The sequence below is a fragment of the Balaenoptera acutorostrata genome, chromosome 20 (assembly GCF_949987535.1).
Source record: "Balaenoptera acutorostrata chromosome 20, mBalAcu1.1, whole genome shotgun sequence".
Classification (NCBI taxonomy): domain Eukaryota; kingdom Metazoa; phylum Chordata; class Mammalia; order Artiodactyla; family Balaenopteridae; genus Balaenoptera; species Balaenoptera acutorostrata.
This window is the reverse complement of record NC_080083.1, coordinates 38,365,585-38,388,943: the sequence shown is the minus strand read 5'-3', so window position 1 is coordinate 38,388,943 and position 23,359 is coordinate 38,365,585. Positions and strand designations below refer to the sequence as shown.

Below are 23,359 nucleotides of genomic sequence, written 5' to 3'. Positions count from 1 at the left end.
AACCTAACTATATGTTTGTAAAGTTCATCCATGTTGTTATGTAGAACTGTAATTTCATTGCCATGTAGCACCCTGTCATGAATATACCCCAATTTGTGTATCCAGTCTACTGTTGATGTTTTGGCTGTTAGGAACACTGCTGCTGTACGTGTTCTTATTTATGTGCGCTGACGGACATGTGCAGGACTTTCTCTGGGCCATATTTGGGGGTAGAATTGTTTAGTTTTTAACAAACTAAACAATGGATCTTTAATTTTTCTTTTTTTTAACATTTTTAAAAATTTTATTTATTTATTTTTGGCTGCGTTGGGTCTTCACTCGTGCGCTCAGGCTTTCTCTAGTTGCGGCGAGCGGGCTTCTCATTGCGGTGGCTTCTCTTGTTGCGGAGCACAGGCCCTAGGTCGTGCGGGCTTCAGTAGTTGTGGCACGCAGGCTCAGTAGTTGTAGCACACGGGCTTAGTTGCTCCGCGGCCTGTGGGATCTTCCCGGACCAGGGATCGAACCCCTGTCCCCTGCATTGGCAGGTGGACACTTAATCACTGTACCACCAGGGAAGTCCCGATCTTTAGTTTTATTAGATAAGAAAAAACTGTTTTTCAGCGTGGTTGTACTAATTTGTCTTCCTACCAACAGTGTGAAAGTGTTCCTGTTCCTCCCAGTCCTTATCAGTATTGTCAGACTCTAAATTTTGCCAATCCACTAGGCCTAAAAGTGTTCATTCTAGCAAATTAACTGAGAAACCAAAACCTTAAACACAGTTGGTGTGCAGTAAATATCTGTTAAATGAATTCGGCCTGACTCTTGCTACTCTAAATCTTCTGATATGACTTGTCCTGTTTTAGAGTCAATAGTTTAGTACAGTTTTTGGTGAGGGCTCATTCCATTACTGACAGTAACTAGACTTGGTTAACCAAAGTAAGAGGAGCTTATTTGTACCAGTGTACCAGTTAAAGATAGCATTTACATTTTCAGGAAAAGACTCTGTTTTTGTTTTTGTTTTTTAAATGAAAGCAGCAAAGAGGAGACAGTAAATTTTTTTTATTGGTTTATTAACAGTACATTGTTAATTCTTTTATTTCCTTGGCTGTGCCTTGTGGCATGTGGGATCTTAGTTCCCCGACCAGGGATCGAACCCGTGCCCCCAGCACTGGGATCGTGCTGTCTTAACCACTAGCCACCAGGGAAGTCCCAAGATACTGTTTTTGAAAAATCACCCACAGTGTATGCAGTACTTCATTTTCCCACAAAAAGGAAGATAGCACCAGAATTTCCTGCCTAGGTTATACTCCTAGAACCCTTGCAACCACTCTTACCCCTGTTTCTGTTTTGAGTGACTTTGTAGGCTATGGTAGATTATTTAGGGGGGTGGTGGTGGTGTTTAGCTAAGATATCTCACCAGTCTTCAACAGCCACCTTAGTGTGGCAGCTATTTATTAAAACCATAGGATACATGGCTTTGTTTAAATGTATCTTGCTTCAGTGTAATTGACCCAGAGCACTTTTTTTTTCTTTAACATCTTTATTGGAGTATAATTACTTAACAATGTTGTGTTAGTTTCTGCTGTACAACAAAGTGAATCAGCTGTATGTATACATATATCCCCATATCCCCTCCCTCTTGAGCCTCCCTCCCACCCTCCCTATCCCACCCCTCTAGGTGGTCACAAAGCACCAAGCTGATCTTCCTGTGCTATGCAGCTGCTTCCCACTAGATATCTGTTTTACATCTGGTAGTGTATATACATCAGTGCTACTCTCTCACTTCATCCCAGCTTACCCTTCCCCCTCCCCGTGTCCTCAAGTCCATTCTCTATGTCCGTGTCTTGATTCCTGTCCTGCCCCTAGGTTCTTCAGAACCATTTTTTTTTTTAAGATTCCGTATATATGTGTCAGCATATGGTATTTGTTTTCCTCTTTCTGACTTCACTCTGTATGACAGACTCTAGGTCCATCCACCTCAGTACAAATAACTTAATTTTGTTTCTTTTTATGGCTGAGTAATATTCCATTGTATATACGTGCCGCATCTTCTTTATCCACTCATCTGTTGATGGACACTTAGGTTGCTTCCATGTCCTGGCTATTGTAAATAGTGCTGCAGTGAACATTGTGGTACATGTCTCTTTCTGAATTATGGTTTTCTCAGGGTGTATGCCCAGTAGTGGGATTGCTGGGTCATATGGTAGTTCTATTTTTAGTTTTTTAAGGAACATCCATACTGTTCTCCATAGTGGCTGTATCAATTTACATTCCCACCAACAGTGCAAGAGGGTTCCCTTTTCTCCACACCTTCTCCAGCATTTATTACATTCTTTTTATTTATGTATGTATGTATGTATGTATGGCTGTGTTGGGTCTTCGTTTCTGTGCCAGGGCTTTCTCTAGTTGTGGCAAGTGGGGGCCACTCTTCATCGCGGTGCGCGGGCCTCTCACTATCGCGGCCTCTCGTTGCCGAGCACAGGCTCCAGACGCGCAGGCTCAGTAGTTGTGGCTCACGGGCCGAGTTGCTCCGCGGCATGTGGGATCTTCCCAGACCAGGGCTCGAACCCGTGTCCCCTGCATTGGCAGGCAGATTCTCAACCACTGCGCCACCAGGGAAGCCCCTCCAGCATTTATTGTTTGCAGATTTTTTGATGATGGCCATTCTGACTGGTGTGAGGTGATACCTCATTGTAGTTTTCATTTGCATTTCTCTAACGATTAGTGATGTTGAGCATCCTTTCATGTGTTTGTTGGCAATCTGTATATCTTCTTTGGAGAAATGTCTATTTAGGTCTTCTGCCCATTTTTGGATTGAGTTTTTTTTGATATTAAGCTGCATGAGCTGCTTGTATATTTTGGAGATTAATCCTTTGTCAGTTGCTTCATTTGCAAATATTTTCTCCCATTCTGAGGGTTATCTTTTTGTCTTGTTTATGGTTTCCTTTGCTGTGCAGAAGCTTTTAAGTTTCATTAGGTCCCATTGGTTTATTTTTGTTTTTATTTCCATTTCTCTAGGAGGTGAGTCAAAAAGGATCTTGCTGTGATTTATGTCATAGAGTGTTCTGCCTATGTTTTCCTCTAAGAGTTTTATAGTGTCTGACCTTACATTTAGGTCTTTAATACATTTTGAGTTTATTTTTGTGTATGGTGTTAGGGAGTGTTCTAATTTCATTCTTTTACATGTAGCTGTCCAGTTTTCCCAGCACCACTTATTGAAGAGGCTGTCTTTTCTCCATTGTACATTCTTGCCTCCTTTATCAAAGACAAGGTGACCATATGTGTGTGGGTTTATCTCTGGGCTTTCTATCCTGTTCCACTGATCTATATTTCTGTTTTTGTGCCAGTACCATATTGTCTTGATTACTGTAGCTTTGTAGTACAGTCTGAAGTCCGGGAGCCTGATTCCTCCAGCTCCGTTTTTCTTTCTCAAGATTGCTTTGGCTATTCGGGGTCTTTTGTGTTTCCATACAAATTGTGAAATTTTTTGTTCTAGTTCTGTGAAAAATGCCATTGGTAGTTTGATAGGGATTGAATTGAATCTCTAGGTTGCTTTGGGTAGTAGTATAGTCATTTTCACAATGTTGATTCTTCCAATCCAAGAACATGGAATATCTCTCCATCTGTTTGTGTCATCTTTAATTTCTTTCTTTAGTGTCTTACAGTTTTCTGCATACAGGTCTTTTGTCTCCCTAGGTAGATTTATTCCTAGGTAATTTATTCTTTTTGTTGCAGTGGTAAATGGGAGTGTTTCCTTAATTTCTCTTTCAGATTTTTCGTCGTTAGTGTATAGGAATGCAAGAGATTTCTGTGCATTAATTTTGTATCCTGCTACTTTACCAAATTCATTGATTAGCTCTAGTAGTTTTCTAGTTTTCTGGTAGCATCTTTAGGATTCTCTATGTATAGTATCATGTCATCTGCAAACAGTGACAGTTCTAATTCTTCTTTTCTGATTTGGATTTCTTTTATTTCTTTTTCTTCTCTGATTGCCGTGGCTAAAACTTCCAAAACTATGTTGAATAATAGTGGTGAGAGTGGGCAACCTTGTCTTGTTCCTGATCTTAGAGGAAATGGTTTCAGTTTTTCACCATTGAGAATGATGTTGGCTGTGGGTTTGTCATATACGGCTTTTATTATGTTGAGGTAGGTTCCCTCTATGCCTACTTTCTGGAGAGTTTTTATCATAAATGGGTGTTGAATTTTGTTGAAAGCTTTTTCTGTATCTGTTGAGATGATCATATGGTTTTTATTCTTCAATTTGTTAATATGGTGTATCACATTGATTGATTTGCATATACTGAAGAATCCTTGCATTCCTGGGATAAAACCCCACTTGATCATGGTGTATGATCCTTTTAATGTGTTGTTGGATTCTGTTTGCTCGTATTTTGTTGAGGATTTTTGCATCTATGTTCATCAGTGATATTGGCCTGTAGTTTTCTTTTTTTGTGTGACATCTTTGTCTGGTTTTGGTATCAGGGTGATGTGATGGTGGCCTTGTAGAATGAGTTTGGGAGTGTTCTTCCCTCTGCTATATTTTGGAAGAGCTTGAGAAGGATAGGTGTTAACTCTTCTCTAAACATTTGATAGAATTCGCCTGTGAAGCCATCTGGTCAACCCAGAGCACTTTTTATAAAGATTTTTTTACATAAAAACTTGATAGTAATACTTTTAGCATTTTGTGAAGTAGCTGGCAAAAGTGGTCACTCCCCTCTTGTAAATCTTGTAAATGTGTACATAGGGCAAGCTACTTATTTCATTTTTGCTGTACTCATAGGCCAGTTCATTAGAGGAATTAGCTTGAAGTTTTCTGACTTTAATTTCTAAGCGTAATCTTTTTGAGAGATGACTAGAAAGTAGAGCCCTCAGAACTAGTGATGAGATATAAGAATGGTAATTTTGACTAGTAAATCCTAGCTAATGTATCACCTGCTTTTGTAAGATTTTCCCTTTTCAGAATAGCCTAAGTAAGTAAAGACTTGCATGAGATTCAGAATCTTGTTAAGTCTGATTCATCATCTCTATTTCCAGCAAAGATTTCCTGTTAGACAAGACAAATTAGAGTCTTCCTACTGACTTGGTGAGGTTTTACATAGTTTTATTTTAAACATAGTTTAAGATCATGAGGACAGAAGTGGAATGAAATGCATAGAAATATTTATCATGACTTTAAAAAATGCACATCTTGAGTGCAATCTACTGTTTCATTTCAGTGCAGATAGTATGTATAGTTGGAAGTCATATAAGGTGAGCATGTAAGTTTTTTTTTAAAATAATGAACATGACAATCAGTGTTAAACATTTTTCATAAATGGTTTCAAAAGAGGTTTTATTCTAAATATTCTTTACTGGAGTAAACAAGAGTTATTTATTCAGATCTTCTCTGGTGACTAGTACATACAGGATAAGGCTTTACACTAATGATGGAGAGGAGAAAAGATGTTTGGATTTAAATTTTCTGATAATACATGATATGGAGACTTTAGAGTAAGATTATTTTTCTTCCGAGAAAAGATCTTCAGGGAAATTTGATTTCCAGCTTATAAAAGGAGATACCTTAAAGCAATTCATGGACTCCCTTTTACTCTACATATAAAAGGAGTTTGATTCTGAGCAGGTTGCCTTTGTGCATGAACCTTAGAGCTCATCTCTCTATGGGTAACTTAGACAACTGTTTCTACCATTCTGGCTAGCATCTTAAAAGTTTTGCTTTGTGGTATGAGATTCTTGCCTCAAATGCTTATGTATGTTTTTACACAGTTTTATTGGGTAAAATAGGTGTTATTGCATTTTAATCTTTTAAATTCTGACAAAAATCATTGGGAGCCAGGAAATTGTGTTAAGATGGGCATTCTGTCTAACTTTACCCTGTTTTGTCTGCCTGTGTGGTTTTACTTTTTCCTTGCGTCATGAATTTTGGAATGAACACTTCAAACTGAGAACTTCCTGCTCATCCTTTGTCCCATTTAGTTTAGTTAGAACCTTAACATTAACATAGAAATTGGCTTATTTTTTAATAACTTTGGAAGAAGGGAGAATTTATTTTTTGCAGGTGGTTTCTAGGTAAGGAACATGGGTCCATGTAAACAATCATCAGATTTCTTTACTTAAGACCATACTTAAAGGAGAAGAGTAAAGCGTACATATACCTCAATCTCTCTTTCATAGGTAGGGGGAGTTCTAAGTGTCACTCATAAAGGTAAGAGTCTCCAGAGAACACTGAATTCTGTACTGCTATATAGTATGTAGTAGTAAATGCTGAAGAGGATCGGTTGCCCTTGTAGAAGACCAAATCCTCTGGAGCAGGTGGGTCTTGTCAGCTTCTAAGTTAATGAAGTTATTCCAAATTATATGCCCTAAGACCAGTTTAGAATTTATTCTTTGGTATACATTCCTTGGGCCCTTTCTGTAACCAGACTGTGTTAGCAAGAAATATTTTTAAATGGCTTGACTGAAACATCGATGGCCAAAGAGAACTGCTTGTTGAATTTGGCTTCTATAAAGGCCAGAAGATCCTGTGGGGTTATGCAACCTCTGCCTATTTGTTTCATGAAATGACTCTTTTGTTTTTGAATTCCTTGCAAATTAGACATGCTTAAATTGTATTAAGGCCAAGGCATTCATCTGTTTACTATTTGATTTTATAAGGTTCTTCATAGTTGTAGTTGAGGGGAGAGAGAAGGTGAAAAACTGTCTCTCAAATCTCAAAACAGCTTTGGGAATATAATTACATAATAAATAGAGTCTTCTTAGCCATAAGGTTTTTTCCCTCTTCTTCCTCTTCCTTCTTCTTTTTTAAAATTCTGTTCCAGCTCTTATTCTAGAATAAAATTTCTCAACCTAGAGGAGAAGTCTTTTTTTTTTTTTAATTTTTATTTATTTATTTATTTATTTATGGCTGTGTTGGGTCTTAGTTTCTGTGCGAGGGCTTTCTCTAGTTGCAGCAAGCGGGGGCCACTCTTCATCGCGGTGCGCGGGCCTCTCACTATCGCGGCCTCTCCTGTTGCTGAGCACAGGCTCCAGACGCGCAGGCTCAGTAACTGTGGCACACGGGCCCAGTCGCTCCGCGGCATGTGGGATCTTCCCAGACCAGGGCTCGAACCCGTGTCCCCTGCATTGGCAGGCAGACTCTCAACCACTGCGCCACCAGGGAAGCCCAAGGAGAAGTCTTTGATAACATGCGGGATGTGTTAAAATCTTCATCTTTCCTAAGTTTGCTCTTTGTGGCCCTAGAGATTTTTGCCCAAGCTATTCAGTGGAATCAACACATTATTATAATTTGTGAAAAGAGAGAAGTTGCTGATTGCCTCTGCCTATCTAATTTCATTTCTAAAAGTGTTTTCCTTTGGAGCTGAGATCCACTTTGAAGTGAAATAGCCCCTTTATAGTCAGGTTTGTTTGCTGATTTGGATTCATTGTCATTCCATTTCAGACATCTCCCAAATGATGGATTTTGAAAGTGATGTGTGGAGAAGCTTAATCCTATGAACCCTGTCTGCCTTTTTTTTAAAAAGTTGGAGGAGGGTTTTTTTGTTTCCCTAGCAGGGGGTTAGTAATTAACAACAGCAGCACATCACCTGATGGAAAGAACCCAGACCTTGTGAAACCTGTGCCTGTTGCAGCCATCATGGTTTATGCTGCAGGACCCTCCATCCAAGTGGAGACAGGAATTTTTTCCTTCTATGTTGTTATGTAGATATAGTCACTTGTGCCTAAATTAAAAAGCAAAACAAAAACTCAAGAAGTCTTTTTAAGGTCTGAGGAGATGCAATCCTACAAGTCTGTTTAATGGCACCTACCTCTTTCCAGGACAGACCTCTGCATTTGGAGCAGAGCATGCTGTCCCTGGACGTATTTTTGGGGTAGGGAATCATGCTAATGTGTCCATATCAACAACTCTTACATAATGGATAGTTTTTAAGGGGAGGGAATGATTCCCTAGCCCTTAACTTAAATTGGCAATAAATCTTTCTGCTCTTTGATTTTTTTTTTTTTCTGACTGGAAAAGTTGCATCCATATTGAGAATTATTCCATATTTTAACCTTTGAGCTGGTTGCTGAGGTCTCCTTGGGGACAAGGACACATTGTAGTTATTTATAACCTATAGAGAAGGGCAGTAAGGCTATGAACAGCCAGCACATGATGAGGTTTGGGAGTCAGTGGGAGCAGTCTGTTGTTTATTCGTCTGCTTTCCACGACTTGAAATTCTTCCATGTATCTTCTTGTTCCTCTTCATTTTGACTTTGGATGAACTTTACTAGCCGGGGTATTTCTATAAAACTCTTATCTTGTAACACTTCGATTGAGGAGAAGAAGGAAAAATAGCCGTTTTATGTACAAAAGCATGTCTCATCCTCACAGTCATTTCAGAGTCTGTGCTTGCCTAAGAGATCTGTGAACTGGGAAAATCTTAAAGGTACTGACATGCATATGTAACACTATACATGTTTCTGAGTTTTCCTTATACACAACAGTTGCAAAAACAATTGAACTCTTAGTTAAATATTTGGCTATGGTAGAAGATATGTTCTGCATCTTAGCCTGGTATAGAAAAAACTTAATGTGTCTATACATGTCTTAAAGGTATGTCTCTCTGTCTCTCTTTATATCTGTACACATGTGTACACGTGTATATATTTAATGTTAATTATCGTTTCTCTACATGTCAATTTTAAGGGAATCATAGATCAAATCTAAATAAATGCTAAGAATCTGCCTCATTTTTATCAGTATATTGGAATTTTACTGTATAGAATTTAACTTGAAATAACTGAGAGGTCCTCAGTTTCTGACAGCTGCTGTAATGGTTCTTTCAGGATCGACTTATCCTGGAAGATGTGCTAATATTACTGTTGTCTTGTGGGTTCAAGAACTTCCCATTTAGCCCTGCACACTTCTCTTTCTCCCAACTTTTCTTGGATTTTTTTTTTATTAAAGAAAAATGTACTTTTGGAATGTATTAAATTAGTTCTTCAAAATAGGAGACTAACTGATAGTTTTCTTTTTAAAATATTTTCTTGTTTTAAGAGTATGCTTCGATTCCTATAGCTGTTACTCATTCAGCAACTCCCAAACTTTAATCTTTTAACTAAAGCTCATTAAGGAAAAATATGATCCCAAAAGACAGTAGTCTAGTTAGTCAACAGCAATTTCATTAAACAAATATTTATTGAGTGCCTATTATGATACCATTTTAGGCACAGGAGGATGCTGTTCTCTCATTGTGCTTAACTTCTAGTGGGAGAGACCGTAGACAAGTGAAAATATAAAAACAAGGTAATTTCAGATAGTGGTATTAAAAAAGAAATTTAAATAGGGTAATGTGATGAAAGAGGCTAGAAGTGGGGACTGCTTCAGATCTGGTGGGTCAGGGATGACCTCTCTGAGGATATTACATTTGATAGGACACCTACATGACAAGAAGGAGCCAGCTGTGAAAAGATCTGAGGGAAGAAAGAGCTCTCCAGGCTGAGGAAAGAGCCTGATGTGTTTACCAAGTAGAATTAAAGGCCTGAGTGACTAAAGCATGGTGATTGAGAAGGGTAAGTGTTAGATGAGGTCAGGGAGGTGCACTGAAGCTTTGGCAGTCATGACAAAAGGTAGATTTTATTTGGATAGGAGTGGAAGTCACTGAAGAATTCCTGTCTTGTTTCTTATAAGGGTCTGACTTATAAGCCATCTCATAACCTAGAAGAATTAATTGTGAAGTCTGCTGATTCCTTTTAAAATAGTTTTATTCATTATTTGAAAAGGTAATATATTCACATGGTTCAAAACTCAGTAAATACAAATGGGAACAGTGGAAATTCTCCTTCTCACCCAAGTACCCAGTTTCCTTCCTTGGAAGTAACCAGTGTCCCTAGAGTCTTGTGTAGCTTTACAGACAGAGATATTTTACACACACACACACACACACACATACATACATACATACATAAATATTTCTGCCTCTTTAGATAGAAAGAGCTTCCCCATTCCTTTTTTAAATAGATATTATTATTACATTGTCTGTATCATAATTTATTTAATCAATCCCCTATTGATGGACTTTCAGGTTATTTCCATGTTTTTGTGATTACAAATAGTGCCACATTGAAAAACCTTTTATATTTGTCATATTAAATATATTAGTAGGATAAATTTCTAGACATGGAATTGTTGGATCAAAGGGTATATACATTTCTTATTCATTCTGATATGCATTTCCCTTCATGAAGTTTATAACAGTTTATACTCTAATCAGAAATGTTCTCCTTATCCTGGGCAAGTGTTATCAAACATTTTAATCTTTGCCAATTCACTGGGTGAATTAATGTGTGGTTTAATTTGCATTTATCTATTATGAATGAGAGTTGAACTTGTTTTCACATATTTAGGAACCATTGATACTTACATGTCTGTAAACCATTGGCTGTTCTTTGCGCATTTTTCTGTTAGGCTATTGACTTTTTTCTTCTTGATCTTTAGATTCACTCAATTCTAACTCCCTCAGTTAAAGAATTTTTTAAAAATACAATGTTACATGTAAGTTATATCTCAATTTTTAAAAAGCAGTCATCTTTAACTTATAAATTTTAGGAAACATGAACCTGACATGAGACATGAGAAACCCTAGTCTTTCCTTTGATGATTGAAGTCTCTCTTGATTGCCCTTGGTTTCATTTTAAGAAGTGTCTCTAAATTAAAAAAAAAAAATAAAAGAAAAAAGTACATTTAGTATTTTGTTAGAGTAGATTGATCTGCAAAAAGTTTACCCATAACAAATATTCAGAAGTCATTCAAACCTTGCAAGAGAGGAAGTCAGTATGACCTGTAATAATCTGTCCTTGGGGTAATGAGAAAGAAGTTATTACCTCCTGGGCTGTATATGATTGAGGACATTGTAACAGAAGAAATACAAACATTCCTTTGAGGTCCCAAAAGTTTCTCAAAAATGAATATACCCAAGGCTTTCTATAGTTTTTGGGGGGTTTTTTTGTTTTTTGTTTTGTCAAGTCTTTTTGGCATCTTCTGTTTTGGAAAATGCAAACGTCTCTCAAGTTTAAAATAGTTACAACATTGGGATTTTTCCTTACTTGGAAACTGTACCAGGCTTTAAACCAAGAGAAAAAATAGTTACAGGCTTTTAAAAGTCCCTAACAAACCATTCTTTGGCAAGAAACCATGTTCCCAGCCATCTAGCTTGTACATGTTTGTGTATTATATTAAACAACATGAAATTGTCAGGATTTAATAGAGTGAACAGGAAAATAAATGGTGGTATATAACAGATATGTTCAGCCTCTGAGTTGTCAGCATACTGGGAAGTTTGCTAAGCTTGGGAAAATAAATTTCTCATTAGAGAACTTGGACAGTCTTGTTTTAACTTGTTTGAAGCCAGGAACAGTATATTTTGGTGCTGCTAGTTGTCTCCTACAAAGGTTCTCAAACCATGACCCTCAAATAGACCTCCTCTTTTCTAAAATTGTTTTTCTGCTGGGCATCTGCAGCAGTTGGCATGAAGTGCTGAAGAGTTCACGTACAGCCAGGCTACTTTGCTTATGAACACTTTGCCCATGGTGCCTGCTGTGAGTGAAATTAATTAGATTTGTGCTGTCCTAGTCGATTTCCCTCCCAGCAGGTTTTGTGGTTAGACCTCCTCAGAGTCTAAAGCCGATTCTCCAGTTCTACTGACTGCTGGGTTGGACACTTTTAAAAATTGGAAGAAAGGTTGGTGATATTTTAAAAGAAACCAAAGACTTGTCTACAGAATAAATGAGAAGCAAAAAAGATAGGTAAAAATGGCCAAGACCAAAGTTGTATTTTTTTCCTGGTTGTGATAATGGACCATGGTTCAGTAGCAACAGTTAAGCCATTAAAATAAACTGGTTTTTAAACTTGTCTTTTTCTTAGGCTTCGAGAATTCTTTTTTTTTTTTTAAAGATTAATTTTTGTTTAATACTTTATTTATTTATTTATGGCTGTGTTGGGTCTCTTAGTTTTCGTGTGAGGGCTTTCTCTAGTTGCGGCAAGTGGGGGCCACTCTTCATTGCGGTGCGTGGGCCTTTCACTATCGCGGCCCCTCCCGTTGCGGGGCACAGGCTCCAGACGCGCAGGCTCAGTAGTTGTGGCTCACGGGCCCAGTTGCTCCGCGGCATGTGGGATCCTCCCAGACCAGGGCTCGAACCCGTGTCCCCTGCATTAGCAGGCAGATTCTCAACCACTGCGCCACCAGGGAAGCCCAGAGAATTCTTAACTTGTTAATTGTTAGATAAATTTGAAGTATTTTTTTAAACTTCAAAAATAAACTCAAATTAGTATTTTATGATCTATCAATATAGAGCTGAGCCTGCACCTCACACCTACAGAGCCAAGTTTTATGCTCTTAACTAACATGTAAAATTCACATCTTCATTCCAACCTGCTCAAAAGATAGTTTTAATTGGGAATTTTGAAAATTCATTCTGGCTCCTACTGGCAGTAGTGGTAACTGGGATTTGTAAAACCTCCTGAGGTGCATTTACTCACTACTAGACAAACAGTTCTGTGAGAAGGTGTTTTCCATCAAATGCAAGTCTACCTTGATCACAGGTCTCTTTTCTTGATATTATCATGAATCCTGAATTGCACAAACCAGGGAGGCCCAAATTCCATTGCAGTGCTTAGTTTAAGTGAAATAGCACATCATGTATATAAGACTTAACTTCATGTGTGATTACATGGGATGTTTTAATTATAAACGCATGTAGGATTGTGTTAAAACCAATGGGGACTCTGGTAATACTGGTGGTATTACTCTGTGAGGGTGCAACTATATCTTATTACTCCTGTTCCATGCTTATTACTTAAGTGGCCAGTGAATGTGTGTGAGTTGAGTGATTTTTTTTTTTGTTATTCATTTATACCTCTTTCTATGAAGGATTTGAGGCAGTTTCCAGAAATACTTAACATATCAAACGGTAAAATAAATCAGTTCAGGGAATTATAGCAAAGTGTATAACAATGTTAAGAAAATAATAAAGCCATTCGGACTTCCCTGGTGGTTTAGTGGTTAAGAATCTGCCTGCCAATGCAGGGGACATGGGTTCAAGCCCTGGTCCGGGAAGATCCCACATGCCTCAGAGCAACTAAGCCCATGTGCCACAACTACCGAGCCTGCGCTCTAGAGCCCGCAAGCCACAGCTACTGAAGCCCGCGCGCCTAGAGCTCGTGCTCTGCAATAAGGGAAGCCACCGCAGTGAGAAGCCCGCGTGCAGCAGCGAAGAGTAGCCCCCGCTCGCCACAACTAGAGAAAAGCCTGCATGCAGCAACAAAGACCCAATGCAGCCAAAAAATAATAATAATAAAATAAAATAATAATAAAGCTATAGTAGAGGGATCATATGAGCCTATATACAGTATAGCATATAGAATGAGCATATGAGTCTGTAGTTTCAAGAGATGGGTCAGATTTGTCTCAGGGCTTCCTAGTAGCCAGGCAAAGAGAGCAGCGTTATTAGATATAGATTCATATTGTCTGTCCATAGCTGAAAACAGACCAGGTGTTCAGGAAAGAAATTTCTCCCTTGTATATTGTAAACCAGACAATGTATGATATGATGGAGTAAGTACATCCTTACACTATTCCCACAATTAATAAAATTTATTTTATTTAAGTTTTTTTTTGATGTGGACCATTTTTAAAGTCTTTATTGAATTTGTTACAGTATTGTTTCTGTTTTGTTTTGATTTTTTGGCCGAGAGGCATGTGGTTGGTATCTTAGCTCCCTGACCAGGGATCAAACCCACACCCCCTGCATTGGAAGGTGAAGTCTTAACCACTGGACCACCAGGGAAGTCCCAATACAATATATTTTAAAGATAAAGCAGAACAGTACAAAGGGTAGTATATACTAAAATAGCTATCATCCCAAACTAAAAGACATTTGTCCTATTTGCCTCAGGTCATCCTAATTTTTAAAAACACATGAGAGATCAACTTGAAATGTCTTACATTCTTTTCCCAGCTTCATTCTTCGTCCTTGCTCTCCCATCATGAATCTGATACATAGCTTCTCAATGATTTTTTTCAATTCTACTGTATGCATATATCTGTAAATAATATATAAATCTTAAATTTGTATAAATAGTGTACTGCACATGACATTCCAAAACTTGCTTTTTTTCATTAGTGTCGTGTTAGATCTCACTCATCTCCATGGTGCTGTAGATGTAGTTCATTACTTTTAAATCCTGAAGTAGTTTTTCATAGTATGGAAATAACCCAATTTAGTTATCTGTTTCCCTCCTAATGGATTTTTAGTTTGTTTGTCTGTAACTGCCACATTGAACGACCTTGTCCATGTCTTCTTGTGCCCGTGTGCAGTTTTTCTAGGACAGTGGTTCTCAAAATGTTCCAGGGCGTATCAGGGTCACCTGGGAACTTGTTAGAAATGGAAATTCTTGGGCCATTCCAAACCTCTGAATCAAAAACTCTGGGGGGCAGGGCCCAGCAATCTGTTTAGCAAGTGATCCTGATGCAGCTAAAGTTTGAGAACCACTACTTTAGCACATATATAGTTAAAAGTAGAATTACTAAGTCTTACGTGTAAGTAGGTTAAACATTACTAGATATGGCAAATTCCTACCCCAAATATACTTAATAATTTACAGTCCCACCAGCAGTGTATGAGAGTTCCTATGGCTCCATACTATGGAACAGAGGAACAGAGAAAGCAAGAAGAATCTGGAAAATCAGATACTGGTGAAGTGTAAGTGGAGAGAGATCTCTAATGCTACAGAGAAAGGAAAACATCTAAGAAAGGGATAAATGTTGCCCTTCCAGAGAGCAGCTAGCAATGGGTTGATAGATAGAAGACTATTCTTTTTTTTTAAATTTATTTTTGGCTGTGTTGGGTCTTCGTTGCTGCACGTGGGCTTTCTCTAGTTGTGGCGAGTGGGGGCTACTCTGCGTTGCTGCATGCGGGCTTCTCACTGCGGTGGCTTCTCTTGTTGCTCTCTTGGGCTCTAGGTGCACGGGCTTCAGTAGTTGTGGCTTGCGGGCTCTAGAGTGCAGGCTCAGTAGTTGTGGTGCACGGGCTTAGTTGCTCTGAGGCATGTGGGATCTTCCCGGACCAGGGCTTGAACCCGTGTCCCCTGCATTGGCAGGCGGATTCTTACCCACTGCGCCACCAGGGAAGCCCAGAAGACTATTTATTCTTTTTTTTTTTTTTTTAAAGGATTTTCTTATTTATTTATTTATTTATTTTTGGCTGTGTTGGGTCTTCGGTTCGTGCGAGGGCTTTCTCCAGTTGCGGCAAGCGGGGGCCACTCTTCATCGCGGTGCGGGGACCGCTCTTCATCGCGGTGCGCGGGCCTTTCACTATCGCGGCCCCTCCCGTCGCGGGGCACAGGCTCCAGACGCGCAGGCTCAGCAATTGTGGCTCACGGGCCCAGCTGCTCCGCGGCATGTGGGATCCTCCCAGACCAGGGCTCGAACCCGTGTCCCCTGCATCAGCAGGCAGACTCTCAACCACTGCCCCACCAGGGAAGCCCTATTTATTCTTAATAATAAGTTTGCACTGAAGTGTAGGAGAAGATGAGACAGTATTTGGAAAGGTAACAAGGTAATTTTCCTTTAGGAGTAAAGTATTTGTACCCTCAAGGGAAGGAGCCCACATACAGTGGTAAAGCTATATGTGGTGTTCACCATGCTGTCTCCTCTTTAGGTAGCCTTTTCATGGATGTACTTTAAGTACCCTTTGATTAAATTCATTTGGTAAGATAATATTAAATAGTATTGTGCAGAAGATTAAAATAGGGTGATATCATTGTGATGAGGAGACTGTTTTAGGTTAGGTGATCTTCTCTGAGGTTAACATTGAATGCTAAGAAGCCATTTGAATGATAAGGGTAGAGCATTCCAGGCAGGAGACAGAGTTTCCAGTCTCTGGAAGGTCAAATGGAAATAGTAGGATAGTATACCATTAATCTAATAAAATTCTCTTGCTTCTTGCATCAACCAGGGTGAAGAGGAACAGAAGTCTTTGTCCCCTGACTTTGGAAATCTTGTTTAACCTTCAAACTGGCGATGTCAAGGGTTCCAAGTCCTCCACCTCCGGCAGAAATGTCGAGTGGCCCAGTAGCTGAGAGCTGGTGTTACACACAGGTAGGTGCTTCTTGGGAGGATTTTGGGGGACGAAAGGAATCAGATTTCTTTTCTACGTTGGCTTTCCTGCTTTCTGTGGGTCAAACCTGCCAAATAGTTAGATAAAGTACTTGTCAGCTTTCCATGCCTTGGTTTTCCATGAGGAATCTGAATGCCCTAGGCATTCATGGGAGGTTGAAAGAGGGGAATCTTTGAAACTGGATCTGCTGCCTACATCCACCTTGATGGAAGTGTATTCCTCTGTTGGGCAACTTAGGGGGAAACCAGGTTTGAGATTGCAACCCCAGGCAGTGGTATCAACATCTAAATCATCAAACAGCTGCTCTGAGCAGAGGTTCATTTTAGGTGTGGCTTAATCACCTGCTTTCCCAACCTTGTCCATGTTTCTCTCACTTTCCATCCAGTGTTTCTCAGAAGCTGAGAAAAGTTATGAAAGCAGTTGGTCACTGTGAAATTTCTTAAAAAGTAGATGAGAGACAGAAAAGGCTGAGCCTCCATGCTGGCCAAACAGTGCTGTCTTCCCATGGGATTATGCAGAGGGAGGGAGGGGGAAAATTATCTGATCTCCAGCCTGTTTTTCAGGTTACCCACTTCCCATTTAATTGCTTCCTGGTTTTCTATCAACAGATCAAAGTAGTGAAATTCTCCTACATGTGGACCATCAATAACTTTAGCTTTTGCCGGGAGGAAATGGGTGAAGTCATTAAAAGTTCAACCTTTTCATCAGGAGCCAATGATAAGCTGAAATGGTGAGGAGGAATACATTTAGCTATAAAAATTTTTCTATAAGTTGCCTGTTTTGCTTGGCTTCACGGGAGACTGACTAGAGTGGAATATCCTTGATGGCAGGGACTTTGTTTTGTTCTTAATGTATTCCCTGGTGTCTGATACATAACAGATGCTCACTGTATAATTTGTTGAATTAATTCAATGAGTATATCAGGGGATCAGCAAACTCAAATGGCTGTAGGGTAATGTAAATGAGTAAAGAGAGCCAGTGTTGTAAATAATATCCATACGTGGTATGAGTGTTGACCACTTGGCAAACTAGTGAATGTCCTTCTAAAAGAAGTGGTGGCTGCTCAGCTCCAGCTCACTAGAGGCATGTGTGGATGAGGGCTGACCATTGCCAGAGTTTCTGATTTTTCAAGAAAAGCACGAGATCTAGATTTTAATGTAATATCTCTTGACTTTTAGGTTGCCTGTTTTTAAACAATAAAGGAGATTTATTTACTTATGTACCTGGAATGCCCATGGTGTAGGATGTCTTTGAAGGTAGTTTGATCCAGCAGACAGCCCAATGGTTAGATTAAGGACCCCATCGCTCTCTGCTCTGCCCTGCTCTCCACACTGTTTGACATCTCAAGCTTAGCTTCCCTTGTGGTTGAAGGGTGACTGGCAGTAGCAATGGGCATCACCCGCTACCATCCAACCAATTCTTTGAACTTCCTCTGAACTGTGTGGCCAAGAATGCACTGATTGGTGTAGATCTAGGTTCCCTCAGTTGATCCCTGTGGCAAGGGGAATAGGATCTGGGAGTGGGGGTCAGTCCTATCCAAGCCATGTGTTTTCTCGAGGAGGGGCAGGCAGTTACGGATACATCCATGTGCTCTCTACAAAGACCAGAACACATATCTGTGAACCACCATTTTTGACCTCTGATATCCCACTGAACAGTTTTAACAACTCTCCTTTCGTTTAGTACTTTTTGGCCACGTACATAAGCAGTGTACTGCTAGGTGCTGAGAGAAGGCTTATTCTTAGGCATTGTATTTAAATCCGCATCTTTAGCACAATTGTGCAGTGATGTGTGTGGCATATGCACTTCCTGGAGAAGCACTGCATTGGGCCACCTGTTTGAGAGAGGTGCCATAACACTGGCAAGGCCTAAGGATACGTATGGCCTGTGTGTTGTATGTGGTAGAAGCGGTGTTTGAACCACATGCAGTTCCGCTAATGACATCTACAGCTCAAATGAGTTGAACCTATTCTGTCTGAATTTTGTTTTGATCCATTGGTAACATATTGGCATCTCTAACTCTATTTAGAAGTCTGGCTTGGAACTCTGCCCTGTGTAATGGGAGTTTACTTTTGTCTGTGCTTCCTCCATACTGCCTCCTTTATTTTAATCTTAGAATATCATTGCCAGATTGATAAAATATCTATAAAAGGTTATTTACTACTCACATATTTCTCTAGAATTCTTTTTCTCTCCCAAGGTGATATTGAAAGGCTCACTGACATTTTTTTCCTGGTTTCACTGCAGTCCCAACAAAATTAGGGGCTGCTTTTCCTAAGATTGAGGATTAGAATAGATTGAGTCTAGGCTGAATTTTAAAATATTTTAGGGGGAAAAAGACTGATTTGGGAGATTATGAGGAAAGAGGAAGAGATGCAGGGGATGTGTTGTCAGATTCTAGGATGCCCCTTTATTGTTTACTTTTTAAAAGGTGCCTGAGGTTGCTCTAGAAAAGTGATTTCCAAGTAGTCATTTACTGAATCAGAATCTCCTGCTATGGGGCCTGGGTTTTTTTTTTTGTCTGTTTTGTTTTTTTAACATCTCCCTCTCGATTCGGATGTTCTAGTTCCCTCCTGTCCTTTCATGAGCCTACAAACATGGATGCTTTCGACATTTTTTTTTTTTCTGTTTTGGGTAGGTGTTTGCGGGTAAACCCAAAAGGGCTAGATGAAGAGAGCAAAGATTACCTGTCACTTTACCTGTTACTGGTCAGCTGTCCAAAGAGTGAAGTTCGAGCAAAATTCAAATTCTCCATCCTGAATGCCAAGGGAGAAGAAACCAAAGCTATGGGTAAATGTTATCTTTGTTCGACTCTTTATTTTCACATCTGGCAACTTTATATATTGACAAATTGTGGATTTGATACGGTTTTTTGAGTAATTCTAAATATAACTTTTTTTTTTTCACTCCAGAGAGTCAACGGGCATATAGGTTTGTGCAAGGCAAAGACTGGGGATTCAAAAAATTCATCCGTAGAGATTTTCTCTTGGATGAGGCCAATGGGCTTCTCCCTGATGACAAGCTTACCCTCTTCTGTGAGGTGAGTCCTTTTACCCTGCTGTGAGAGTAGCAATTCCCAGACCTGATGGGTATCAGTAGACGTAATTGTATTGTATCAAGGATGGTGAGTGAGAAAAATCCCCAGGTGGAGTGGTGCTGCACAAATGTGATTTATGTGACTGACTGAAAAGCTGTGCCGTGATTTCAAGGTTGTTGGGCATCTCAGCTTTCCACTTGTTACTGTTCTTAAAAACAAAGGTTGTGCACTATCTTGGTATGTGTGATTTTTTAGCTGCTTGGGTCAGAATTCTGGCTTTTTCCCTGTGGATTTTTTCAGAAAGCATTTGGAAGGACTGTTAACTTTAAGCTGAGGAGAATGACCAGCAACTAGATATGTAAATATATTTGTTCCTTGAGCTTTCTGGCTCCTCCTTGAGTATGAAGTCCACGTGTGTTTGATAGAGCACTTTCCTTTTCTGCTTTTCGAACTAGATGACTCTTATCAGTTGTTGAGTGTCTCCAGTTTGTCTTGCTGGTAATTGTGAAATAGGAAGGTGAGAACCATTTTTTCTAGAGTGAAGTTTATATAAAGCTCTAACTCATAGTTAGCTAAGAGAGTTACCTGTAGTCAGTTGGGAGAGTCCTTCTCTCCCCAACGACCTAAAGAGCCTTTTTCAGGTTTATAGGAGAAGGCTTGAAGTAAAATTCCCAAACTGAGAGTGAGTTGAAAAATGGTTTCTTTAATGAGTATATACTAATTGGTCATTTCATGCTGTTATCAATACATTTATAGATACTCATAAGCTCACAGTGTAAGAAATGAATAAAACCTCCAGTCAGCTGGGATGTTGGCATTCCCTGTACATCGTATGGTCAAGGAGCTGCTTCCTGAGCAACATCACTTTATGAAAAGGACCACTGTGCTTTCATGGGGAAGGTGCAGGCAAGTTCCCCAGCTAGCAGTGCGCTCTGTCAAATAATAGGCTCACAGCATATCACTGCCTGCACGGTAGGAAAGGTGTCCCTTAGGAATCTTGCCCCTTTGTAGACGAGGCCTGGCCAGCAGTAGCCAGCTTCTTTTCCAAGTCACAGCTCATTGAATATTTCCATGGAATAGTTGCTGGTGATTAGGAAATTTGGGAGCTATAGTTTATTAAAATATCACACTGAATACATAAAATATAGTTTGCATAATAGCTGCCTTTTCTCCTTTTTAATTGCTAAGTGAAAGAAGGAAATACTAGAGTGATGGCGTCTGTAAAAATACATAAAATTTTGCAGTTGTTTTTTGTCTGATGGACTTGGAATTTGAATTCTACATAGATCCAAGTAGTTACAGATCATACTCAGTTGCCCAAGTGGAGAAATGAGAACAATTAGGTGGTTTTATGTGATGTTGGATGTTATATAAACAAACCATCAATTTAATATTCACCCACCTTAGAGATCCTATATTTCAGAAAAAAATTAAAATAGTGGAAAATTCTAATTTCTGTTGGAAACGAAAGCCAATTTTTGAACTGCTCTCTGAAGGAAGAGAAATCGCCTCTAAATAACGCATCTGGTGCTTTAGGCAACACCAAAACCTTTATTGTAGCATTTTCAAGTCCACAGTGGGTCCAGCCTTTTCTTACATGCTTCCCCTCTATACCATCACCAGATCCATTCCATCTGCTCCAGCCCTTGTATTGACATTCTTGATTTGGAAACCAGTTGGCCTGCCCTCACTTGGCAATCTCTCATCCTGTAGTTAAGTCCGAGGTGCACTCTCTCTTTGCTTCCCCATATGAAATTCTCTTAGGAGAAATCCTGTGGTTAAGTTTAGAAATGCCTTACTGACTTAGAAGGGAAGTGAGATGACACTTTGGAAATGAGGAGATGTTGAACAGGGAAACGTCTGTTGGATTCTGCTGATGCCATCGGTTTCTTACCATCAGACCAGGTGTGCCATCTGTTCCTCTCACACTTCTCTGTTGGCCACAGGTGCTGAGTGTTGCTTCTTGTTCTTGGGCTCGTGCCTAGTGAGACTTGTTTCTGTTCCAAGGCTCTCTGTGGACTTAGTAGCATTCAGCATTGCAAGACAGTTGCGTGGGGGGTGTGTTTTGAATGTGTGGGTTTTAAAAATGTCTGCAACTCATCTAAGTTCTTAGTGCATTTCAGAGCTGGATCATCCTTTGGTGCAAATTCTATCCCTTTGACCTTTGCTACCTCTATCAATAGAATATTTATAAACAAATTTATTTTGTTCATATTTATATTTTATTTATTATTGGTTTAATTAGTATTTTCTTATAATTTAGAGGCCTTTATGAAGTTGATGTCCACATACAAATTTAGGTTATGAGTACTCCACTGTTCCATTCCTTACTCAGTCTTTGGCCCAGGCACTTCTGTCCTGTCCTGATGTAAGTAATAAGTACAGTTGTTTTGTGGATATTTTTGGTCTGTTCCCAGAGGCCACAAGAGGGAATCCGAAGGTGAAAGACTGAGAATCACGCATTTGTGTGTTTGGGCTGTATTTCAGTGGTAAAACTATTAATGAAACTCTGAAAAATGCCGAGTGGGTAGTCTTGTTTGTAATGTGCCACACTGGGTTCACTTTTGATTCTCAGTGATCTTTCTGTCTGACTGTTAGGAAGTACGGCAGTTCTTCCAAGTTGATATTGCTTAGTTAACGCATTCCCTTAATTGTCTCTTATCACAATCCTTTGAGCTAGGTTAGTTCTTTTCTCTTCATTTCATGTTACTGGGGAGAGAAGCAGTGCCTAAGGAGGTCAGGTAATTTTTCCTAACATTGTGCAGCAAATTAGTGTCAGGGCTATGTCAGCTCTCCATTTTCCATCTCTAGTCTGCTGTGCTACACTAAGTGAAACTGAATGCCATTTACCCAAGGAAACGTGGGCTCTACCAAGTTTTTTTTTTTGGTAATGAAAGAGAGAATCATGAAAGCTTTATACTTTTAATTTTCTCTGTAATAATTTGGACAACAGAAAATCTACTTGAAATGTTTCAGCTTCTATTGATCTTCTTTCCATTTATTTATATAGAAAACAAGTAGCTGTTAGCAGTAAATATACATGTATTCCACCGTCAGTGTATATGCCTCTGACAGGTAGAAGATTCCAGTGCCTCTTTGTAATGTTGCAATTAAAGTTGAAATATTAAATACCATATGAAATATGAAATACCAAATATGAAATATCTCGAAACTAGTTAACTCTTAAAACATCTTTCCTTATCAAACATAGAATATCCGTTCAAAGCCTGGTAATATGTATTTTTGCCAAATTTTAAATATGTGGGTCTATTAATTTTTCTTTTTATCATTTTTTAAATGAATTATTTGGATATATTAGTTGAACTTATGAAAATGCTAATAATATTTGATCTTGACCTACAAAAATGGTGATTAAATATGTATTATCATTATAGGTTATAAACATGATAATGTAGTAAACTTACCACCCAACCCAGCAACATCACCAATAACTTAGAACTGACCTATATATGCTTCTCCCCTGTCCCTTAGACCTGTTGTCTCCCTACTCAGATGATGATAATAAATAGCGCTTTTGAGTTGTTTATCATTCCCTTGTTTATTATTTGCATGCCTGAACAATCTATTGTTTAGGTTCGCTTGTTTTTGAGCTTTATGAAAATAGTGTCAGGATGTATGTAGTCATCTAGGACTTGCTGTTTTTATATTATGTTTCTAAAATTTATTTATATTGTGAATATAACCATAATTCTTGATTTTTAGTGCTGTACAGTAGTTTGTTGTGTATTCACATGACAGTTGACTGGTTTGTTTATTCATTCTCTTGCTGATGGACATTTATTTATTTATTTTTAATATTTATTTATTTGGCTGCTTTGGGTCTTAGTTGCGGTGCGCAGGCTTCTCTAGTTGTGGCACGCGGGCTCAGTAGTTGCAGCACATGGGCTCTCTAGTTGTAGCGCGTGGGCTCCAGAGCATGCAGGATCAGTAGTTGCGGCGCGCGGGCTTAGTTGCCCCGTGGCATGCGGGATCTTAGCTGCCTGACCAGGGATCGAACCCACATCCCTTGCATTGGAAGGCGGATTCTTAACCACTGGACCACCAGGGAAGTCCCCTGATGGACATTTAGATTGTTGTTAGTCTTTTGATTAGAAATAGTGCTGCTGCTATAAACAATCTATATGCTGTCTGTTTATTTTTTCTTGATTGTTTTAATTATACAGAAATTAAAAA

General features: G+C 39.2%; 1 protein-coding gene across 3 annotated transcripts in view; it reads left to right on the top strand.

The window, feature by feature from the left end:
* SPOP (speckle type BTB/POZ protein) overlaps positions 1–23,359 on the top strand; it is a 68,575-nt gene that overhangs the window by 32,451 nt on the left and 12,765 nt on the right. For all 3 annotated transcript variants that reach the window (XM_057536372.1, XM_057536373.1, XM_057536374.1), the window contains 4 exons: positions 15,967–16,109; positions 16,737–16,858; positions 18,767–18,918; positions 19,041–19,168. In XM_057536372.1, the coding sequence (XP_057392355.1) occupies positions 16,032–16,109; positions 16,737–16,858; positions 18,767–18,918; positions 19,041–19,168 (480 nt within the window). In that variant the 5' untranslated portion in view covers positions 15,967–16,031. The remainder of the gene's footprint in view (positions 1–15,966; positions 16,110–16,736; positions 16,859–18,766; positions 18,919–19,040; positions 19,169–23,359) is intronic.